This window comes from Limulus polyphemus, unplaced genomic scaffold, assembly GCF_000517525.1.
Source record: "Limulus polyphemus unplaced genomic scaffold, Limulus_polyphemus-2.1.2 Scaffold282, whole genome shotgun sequence".
Lineage (NCBI taxonomy): Eukaryota > Metazoa > Arthropoda > Merostomata > Xiphosura > Limulidae > Limulus > Limulus polyphemus.
In genome coordinates this window covers 185,823-195,720 of record NW_013665892.1, presented here as the reverse complement: position 1 = coordinate 195,720, position 9,898 = coordinate 185,823, and the positions used below count along the sequence as shown (strand labels likewise).

The 9,898-nt window shown below is 30.7% G+C and overlaps 2 protein-coding genes across 2 annotated transcripts in view; both read right to left on the bottom strand.

The window, feature by feature from the left end:
• LOC106457018 (vasorin-like) overlaps positions 1-2,728 on the bottom strand; it is a 7,613-nt gene extending 4,885 nt beyond the window's left edge. Inside the window, exons 1-2 of the mRNA XM_022382828.1 lie at positions 2,627-2,728; positions 638-1,303 (exon numbers count right to left, since the gene is read on the bottom strand). Coding sequence (XP_022238536.1) covers positions 638-1,303; positions 2,627-2,643 — 683 coding nt within the window. The 5' untranslated portion in view covers positions 2,644-2,728. The remainder of the gene's footprint in view (positions 1-637; positions 1,304-2,626) is intronic.
• Positions 2,729-5,400: 2,672 nt separating this feature from the next.
• LOC111085225 (leucine-rich repeats and immunoglobulin-like domains protein sma-10) overlaps positions 5,401-9,898 on the bottom strand; it is an 8,709-nt gene continuing 4,211 nt past the window's right edge. Inside the window, exons 3-4 of the mRNA XM_022382827.1 lie at positions 7,821-7,969; positions 5,401-5,694 (exon numbers count right to left, since the gene is read on the bottom strand). Of these exons, the coding sequence (XP_022238535.1) occupies positions 5,510-5,694; positions 7,821-7,969 (334 nt within the window). The 3' untranslated portion in view covers positions 5,401-5,509. The remainder of the gene's footprint in view (positions 5,695-7,820; positions 7,970-9,898) is intronic.

Sequence of the window (9,898 nt, the reverse complement as noted above, 5' to 3'; positions counted from 1 at the left end):
TTGGTAAAAGAGTAGCCCCAAGAATTGGCGGTGGGTGGTGATGACTAGCTGCCTTCCCTCTAGTCTTACACTGCTAAATTAGGGACGGCTAGCGCAGATAGCCCTCGTGTAGCTTTGCGCGAAATCCATAACAAACAAAAAAACTATATCATAGAATAAAATAACATTCGTTTTATGATTTGCAATTATTATAAATACCAGAACTTATAATATTACGGACTTATACCGCTAGAAATCGGTTGGCAGAGCACAGATAGCCCTTTGTGTAGCTTTGTGCTTAATAACAGACAACAACAACAACAATGTCTCTTTTAACAATAAAGAAATCAAAATATTTAAAAAATGTTCATATTTGAAATGTTTCATTTAATTGGAAAACATGTACTTTCTAACATTATAAAATTTGTGTCGATATTACAGGTTGGGAAATTTCAACATCTTAGAAACCACATGTTTTGTTGTTGTTGTTGTTTCAGGTTTAAATCAGTTGCATTGAACTAAAATGAATTAAGTATAGGAATTCAAGTTGAAGTCTAAGAATTTTCTAATCAACATGGTTAAGATGTTAAACGTTTATTTGATTATGAGTTATTTTGAGTTTGAGTATTTGAAATTACTGCTAAATGTATTCACTAACCTTAAATTGATTATTTTCAGCTTCTGTGCCGTTACTGGAAAAGTGTCTCTTTTCACGTTTCTCACTTTAGTACCACCTAGATTAACTTCCTCGAGGTTTGAAAATGTTGCTAACAAGAAGTCAGAGATAAAGACTGAATTTTGTCCTTCTGGATTGCCTGTACAAATAAATTGTTTTAGGTTTGATATTCCGATATAATTTAGACTTTCATTAAGTAAACAAGTACTCCCTTCCATGCGTAGGGTGTAAAAATAACGGAATTCGTCGTTATGGGAAATTTTGTTTGATGCCTTAATAGTTCCTACGTTTGTTTCTTCCAATGTTAGTGTTTGCAGCGACTTAGCTAAACCTTGGAAATCTTCCATCAATGTCAAGGACGTTATTTGTAGATTTTTCAATTCAATATGGCGGATCGACAATCCTTGGAAGACATCTGTTGGAAATTTGCTCATCCTGCCATCTTCGAGGATTAGCCGATTGTAGGTGCGGCCTTTGAAGGAAGAGAATGGGATTTCCTTTACACGATTAAAGCCTTTGCATGTTAGAACTGGTCCATAAGTAGAACATCTGCAAGGAAGAATGTTTTCTGGGGGTGGACAACTTGTTGCAGCTTTTTGTAACTGAAGTGTAATAACAATGGAGAAAAACAACAACGCGCAGCTAAAGCTGCAAAAACAACAAAAATAACGTGTTTTAAAAAATAAAGCTGAACATTTTCAATACGTCAACTTGAGTTTACCAGACATTTCTTTGGGTAAACAATAACTTCTTATAGCTAAAGGCATGCAGCAACTTCAATGGATGTTACTTAACACGTATTAACCTTTTATTGTAAAATTGTATAAAATGTTCAACGAAGCAGCCCGTGGAACGTTTACATAATACACATTTCATAAATTCAAAATATCTGAACTGTGAGGACTTTACATATATTCATAACGTATATTTTAAGAACAATTTCAACTGTTAAAGGTGTAGAACAAGTTACAAATTGCCAAGTAAAATTACTTAAAATCAGTTGTGTATCAAAGCGTGAAGATTATTGTTAGCTTAATATCATCATGATGAGCCGTGTTCTATCCCCTGTAGATCTGACTCATAAAATAACGAGTTATTAATATGTGCGTGTGTGAGAGAAAGAGACACACACACACACTAGATTAAATAGGGCTCAAAATCAGGGGGTGTTTAAATGTCCTCCCCGATTCACACATATATCCCTTTACGGTCAAGTCTCCTTTGTTTTAGTAGACATGTATTAACAAAAGGTTCAGTTACAGAAGATTCTAAGTACGTATCACTACTTAGTAATTAAATTAATTATTTCTATTGGTATAAATGTTTACTGTCTACCATATGGTTGATATTATCATTCTTATTTTTCTATCATTTTCTGATCATTTTGTGGCTTAAAAAGAAACTCCTGCAAGACTTTCTATTACCAATGTAAACTATTATAGGGTTAATATTATCAGTCTTATTTTTCTAATAGTAGCTTCTGATCATTTTGTGACTTAAAAATAAACTCCTGCAAGACTTTCCATTAACAATGTAAACTATTATAGGGTTAATATTATCAGTCTTATTTTTCTAATAGTAGCTTCTGATCATTTTGTGGCTTAAAAAGAAACTCCTGCAAGACTTTCTATTACAATGTAAACTATTATAGGGTTAATATTATCAGTCTTATTTTTCTAATAGTAGCTTCTGATCATTTTGTGACTTAAAAAGAAACTCCTGCAAGACTTTCTATTAGCAATGTAAACTATTATAGGGTTAATATTATTAGTCTTATTTTTCTAATAGTAGCTTCTGATCATTTTGCGACTTGAAAAGAAACTCCTGCAAGACTTTCTATTAGCAATGTAAACTATTATAGTTTTGCATGGGTACTTTTATAAGAGTCGTGGTTATAAATATTTCTACATACGGAAAGGTTTAATTCAAATATAGAATGGTCAATTGAAACAGAGGAAAATTGGTTGTTACCTTTCCATGTTCACCATCTAGTCTTTGGGAGTGTTATTGAACAACTGGTAAATTCACTCTTCACGTAAGCTTTATGACGCATGAGAAACATGTGTTATCAGTATAATACTAAATATTCATGATATGTGGTCTTTACTCACACCCTTTATTTCACTGTGTATCAGGTCTCCATGTGAACTCTATCACATGTTAGGAACTTTTTTAGAAGTATATTTTAGATATTCCTTCCATCCTGAAAATTATCTTAATTCTATATGTTATGTGAAATAGAACAACGAATACTATTTTAATTTTTATCAACTGTTGTTTGTTACATCCTAAAAAGCGTAATTGGTACGCAATGATATCAATTCAAGTACCTCCCTCTTAGTTTAGGTTTTGATGTGTATTTCACACCGTATTGAACTAGTTTTAAACTGTGTTATTTTGATGTATATTTCACACTGCATTGAAGTAGTTTAAAGCTGTGTTAGTTTTGATGTATATTTCACACTGTAATGAAGTAGTTTTAAACTGTGTTAGTTGTGATGCATATTTTACAATGTATTGAAATAGTTTTAAACTGTGTTAGTTTGATGTATATTTCACATTGTATTGAAGTAGTTTTGAACTGTATTAGTTTTGATGTATATTTCATACTGTATTGAAGTAGTTTTAAACTGTGTTAGTTTTGATGTATTTCACACTGTAATGAAGTAGTTTTAAACTGTGTTAGTTTTGATGTATTTCACACCGTATTGAAGTAGTTTTAAACTGTATTAGTTTTGATGTATATTTCACACTGTATTGAAGTAGTTTTAAACTGTATTAGTTTTGATGTATATTTCACACTGTATTGAAGTAGTTTTAAACTGTGTTAGTTTGATGTATATTTTACACTGTATTGAAGTAGTTTTAAATTGTATTAGTTTTGATGTATATTTCAAACTTTAATGAAGTAGTTTTAAACTGTGTTAGAGAACTACATTTGGTTTGTCGATTATATCATTAAAAGATTCTACAACTATCATTATTTTCGGGATAGAAGATATTCAGAAGTTACAGACACCAAATAAACAATCGGTAAAATCTAAATCTTGTTCGTCTATAAATATATGAAAAGAATAAAACAACGTGTACTCGCATGAAAAAGTAAATACCTCGAGAGGAAAAAAATAAACTTTTATAGCAAGAAACCTTTGGAAGATTCTCAACCTATACAACAATGTATTCTAATTAAGAAATAAAAGAAATGCAATCTCCATTATATTTTTGGTTATAGTTTTGTTTATCGTTTGTATATTTTTTCTTTCTATTCTTTAGTTCAGCTGTAATTTTATCTCTTTTAAACACGCTCACGTGCTCCAAGTGTATATTAAATTTTAAAAGTTGTTTTAATATAGTTGAAGCTATATTTTTATAATGTTGTACTTTGTTACCTAAAGGACGTAGACAGTTTTTTAGTATACTCAAACGTAAATTATAAATATTACGTTTCGGGAAGCGTTGTTAGGTTAGATAGTTGTTTCATGAAGATATTAGTTTGTTTTCAAGATAGATTTGAATCAGACAGTGTGTTACCTATCGTAAATTTACTTGTTTTACGTTAACGCCATTTGTAACGTAGGCCTACAGTGAATTACGGACGTTTACAAGTGTTTAAGTTTGTAGAAATGTTAAAGGAGGAAGTAAAGTAATTCATTATCGTTACATGAACTGGACGTTGAAATTATTTTCATTAGATAATTTAAAAGAACCAGCCAACGAAAGAACTACGTTACTAAAGTATTAAGACATTAACACGAGGTTCCTCCAATAGTAGCATATGGATACTAAGTTTGAAACTGCTGTAAGATTATGTAAAATAACTTCTAAGTTGTTACTCATGTGATATATAATCTCGTGTTTTAACAAGAAGTTAAAAGCCTACGATCTGAAGTTAAGCAATGCTGTCTAGAGGAGTTAGACTAAAGAGCTGTGACACGTAAGAGATAATTAATTATTAAAAAAATATGTTGTTGAAAATACTTACTTACTATCTACTTATGATGATATATTATTTTTCAGAAGTTTAAAATATTATCTTTTGTTTAATCTAACGAATTAGGTTTTTCGTGTTTCTTCTGCCCACCCATCTACCCCCCCCCCACCCCCCCAGTGGCTCAACAGAAAGTTTGAAGGCTTATAACTAAAAACTTCGTTTCATAGATTGCTCATTGAGTTGCTTTGTCCTGAAAGCTAAACAAACAAACTGATTTCTTTCTTTTTTCTTAATTATTTATTATTGTTATTATTATGTTCAAGTTATTAAAAAATTATTATTTGTATTGAGATTTAGAGTTGATATATTTAGTTACAAACTCCTGCCCAGGCACTGCTTAATTATTGAAGGTGTTCTTTAAAATGTTATTGTGTTAACAAATTTATCGTACCCTTGTAGTGACGTAGTTATTTCATACGTTACATTTTTTATATACATTAATAAAAAAGGCTTTACTCTTGCCCTATGCCTTCAAAAGATATGTTCAGAAAAAAAAAATATCTACTGTGAAACATTTCGTAAACCCGTGCAATAAAAAAAAGAAGTCGTTATTTGGAAGAAGAAAATGAAATTATTGAATATGAACATCATTTGTGAAAGCACCTTTTGGTTTGTCATCGATCATAATTTGTTCGGTTTATTTAGTTAGCCATTTCTTTTTTATCTTTATCATCGCCTCTACTGCGTTTTATTGTCCATTTTGGATCTAGTGTTTTGCTGATTTTTAAAACATGCTACAATAACTGCTACAAAATAAGTGCTACAAAATTTGTTTTATTATTTATCCAGAAACGTATTACATAAAATGTTACTTTCCTGGCAAATTATTGTAACATAATTCTCTGGTAGCATCGATGGTCTTTCTAGAAATATTGACCCCAATTTGGACATAAATCTTCTAAATCAATGTCAGTTAGTATTAGTCCAGCAAATTTTGCGGTATTCGGAATTTTAGATTGACCGTGACATGTTGGAGGTATGAAATTTGCAGGTTTCTTTGGGCTGAAGAGAATCCAAGCGACTTGGCAATCACAAACAACACTGTTACCTAGAAAAGTATTGAACATTGTGTGTAAGGTCACTCAAACTTTCACACATAAGACGTATCAGGATACGATAGTATACTTTATAGTATTATTGCTGTACATCATTTAATTAAATGGACAGAACATTGCATAGTTTTATCGATATTTCTTAAAAAGTCGTGTTTTATCCTTTCTTCGAGGAAAATTTCAAAGGACAAATATACAATAACAAATAATAGTTTTAAAAAATAAACTTCAAGATTTCTATAAATAGAAAATTTACTTTCATGTAAGAAGATGAGATTCCAGCAGTATTTGAATCATATATTTTTAAATACGTTTCGAAACTTTTAATAAGAGTTGTAAATCCATTTCGCTGGATGTTTTTATGTGACGTATACATATGTATGCATAAAATTAACAACACACAAAATAATACAAATTTAACTGGTATACTGCCTTAAGTCGGTTATTTTCTTCAGTCCAACCTTTATCACTGACTGACCACTATATTAAGACTCATACACAGTTACATCTGTAGGGCATGCATTTTATTTATTTGCATATGCAAATTAGATTATCAATGAGATGTTTGAGGTGATCGTTTGATCCTTTCAAATGCAGAGATGTAGTCATAGTCATACGTGATTCATTTGCAAGAAAATAGGTAAGAGCAAGTGCCTCTGACTTTCAAAGGGCCATGATAGTAGGTTCTCATTTAACATGAGTATCGTTATCAAAATATTTTCATTAAACAATTGTTTAAATTAGAGTCTCAATAGTAGCACTCGAAAGGAAACACAACTGTTACTAGGAAAACTGAGACAACCAAGAACTGGTGAAAATAAATATTAAATGAAGATTAGGCAGACTTATAAAGTACAACAGATGTCATAACGTATTCTACTTGATCAAATCTTATGACAGTGGTCAGGATTAGATATCTCTCGATAAATCAGGAGAAGAAATAATACAAACCATGGAGAGTGAATGACTGTAAACGTGTGATGTGGTCTGAAAAGTTCTGAGTTGGTGGTAGGTTAAACATATGAAGAAAACCATATGAGAATGTTAACCCTACTTGTGTTTTCTCACAGTACAAGCTGTTGGATATGGTGTAATGATGTGGATTAACTTCTAATGATATGGGTTAGATCTTTTGTAGGAAAGGTTAACACCCAGATTGCACCTGAACGATGATTCACATCATTTTCTCATCAGAATATTGCATTTTCACCCTGATGAACAAGGAATATTCTAAGACGATAGTGTAACAATCTACCGTTATCTTAATGTTCAAAACATCTTTGAAGAACTTGTAGTAAGTTCAGGCATTTTATCTGAACATTTCTCATTTCAATTAATCATATTTGTAATGAGTTAAACGTCACACTAATAACGTCATTGTTTTCGGCATCATTGAATTATTTACTGTCCATATTTCTCGAAGAATGGACTATAGCTGAACACAATACATATCGAAACTTGAAGTCTACGTATGCTGAATTAGGGCTATTAAGTTGGCAAAAGGTAGAGTTTCTAATAAAATGATCAGTCTTACAGTAACATTAACATTTCATTTTCTCTTCAAAAAGGAAGGCTGGTATAACAGCTACTCGAGACGTATTCTTATCACAGGTTTCCATGGATTATCCTGTATATAACTTTACCTGGTTCCCACCGTTATCACTCATTAAAGAAACCGTCTACTCTCAGTATTCTTACTGACAAGGGTGAATAGCAGAGTAACTAAGACGTAAAGACAATGGAAAGTAAGTAACTTAAGGTTTACTTTTAATATTTCCGACTAGCTTATTTGAAGATAGTTTTATAACAAAATTTTGTTTGTTTTGTTTTTATGCACAAAGCTTTCAGTTGAGATAAAAACAATTCAATTGATTCCACACCAGTTAAAACTTTTCTATTTATAAAAATTAGCTTTGTGATTGATCGACTCACCTTTACCTAAACTGTAAGTATCCTGAATAATGTGGAATCAACTTGTCTTTCAACCTAAAGCTAACTAGTATAGATAAAGAAGCAGACTCACCTTTACCTAAACTGTAAGTATCCTGAATAGTTGATTCCATACCGGTTGAAAGACACTTTATCTATACTAGTTAGCTTTATGTTTATTCAGGATACTTACAGTTTAGGTAAAGGTGAGTCAGTTGATTCCACACTGGTTGAAAGACACTTTTATCTATACTAGTTAGCTTGTTTCCTTGTAAATAGACTTCTTTAAGTACAGGTAATCTTTGGAATAAATGTATGTCGAGTTCCTGCAAGTTGTTATCCCTGTGGATCATTAAATAACGAGTATTTTTTTTTATTAACAACTTGTTTCCATATGGGTCATTTAGTAACAGGAAAATATTTATTTACAACTCGTAATCCCTGTAAAACATTTAACAATATAATGTATTTAACAACAACTCGTTATTCTTCTAAAACATTTAACAATATAATGTATTTAACAACAACTCGTTATCCCTGTAAAACATTTAACAATATAATGTATTTAACAACAACTCGTTATTCTTCTAAAACATTTAACAATATAATGTATTTAACTACAACTCGTTATCCCTGTAAAACATTTAACAATATAATGTATTTAACAACAACTCGTTATTCTTCTAAAACATTTAACAATATAATGTATTTAACTACAACTCGTTATCCCTGTAAAACATTTAACAATATAATGTATTTAACAACAACTCGTTATTCTTCTAAAACATTTAACAATATAATGTATTTAACTACAACTCGTTATTCTTCTAAAACATTTAACAATATAATGTATTTAACTACTACTCGTAATCCCTTTAAAACATTTAACAATATAATTTATTTAACTACTACTCGTTATCCCTGTAAAACATTTAACAATATATTGTATTTAACTACAACTCGTTATTCTTCTAAAACATTTAATACTGTAATGTATTTATCGACAAGTTATGATCCCTGTGTAACACTCCATAATTCTGAAAACAATATTTTCATCTCCTACAACTGAACAATCGCCTTAAACAGATATTTCCTAAAGTTTCCGTTGTCTCCTTCCGAGAAAGCAGAACTCTAAAAGATATCCTTGTTCACGCAAAAGTGAATTACATCCCACCCAAAAATGTTTATCGTCCGTGTAATAAAGACTGTTGTCAAACCTGCAAGTTCATTAAAACCACTGACTCATTTTCTGACAAGCACAATCAAAAAACTTTAAAATATCCAAAGAAATCACTTGTGAAACAAAAAACACCATTTACCTCATACAGTGTAAAAAAATGCAAATACCAATATGTAGGACATTCATAAACAACTCTCAGAGAACCTTTCAACAGTCATAAATCTTATATTAATACCGAAAAAGATCTCCCTGTTGCTCAACACTTTAACTAACCCGGTCATTCCATTAACGATGTTACTCTCATCGGTATTGAAACAGGATTCAAAACTAAAGCAGATAGAGAAAACACTGTTCAACCTTTCGGAATTAATCTAGATCCTGGTTTTATCTCTGTCAGAAAAATAGTTTTTATTCTTTGCTTATTTTTTCATGTAATATGAACGATGAATTTCCTAAAACTTACTATTTATTTAAGATAATTTTCCATACCTGTTTTTTATTAGTTGATTAGCACAACATATCTTTTTCAGTTAGTTTCAGGTGTCACCTTTATTTTACTTAAACACTTAAGTATAGTTATAAATATACACATATTTATCCATTTCTAAAGTAAAATATCCCTAACACCTTTTCACATGCACTCTCGCCATCGGCTACACTCTACTGGAAATGAGATGCTTACAACAGTACATAGAAAAATAGGTTAAACATTTCCTGGAAAACTAGATGACCTTCATGACGTCACTAAACTCCCTTTATATATATATCACTCATTCGATTACACCGCCATTCCCAGTTTGCCCCTGAAGAAGAAAGGTCCACCTTTTGAAAATGCTCGGGTTATAGGGTTTTTTATTCACTTCATAATGTAATGTATTTATCTATAATTTGTTAACCCTATAAAACATTTAATAATATAATTTATTTATCTATAATTTGTTATCATATACAACATTTCATAATGTAGTGTATTTATCTACGACTCGTTAACCTTATACAACATTTGATAATGTAGTGTATTTATATACAACTCGTTAAACCTACACAACATGTATTTATTTACAACTCGTTAACCCTATACAACATTTGAT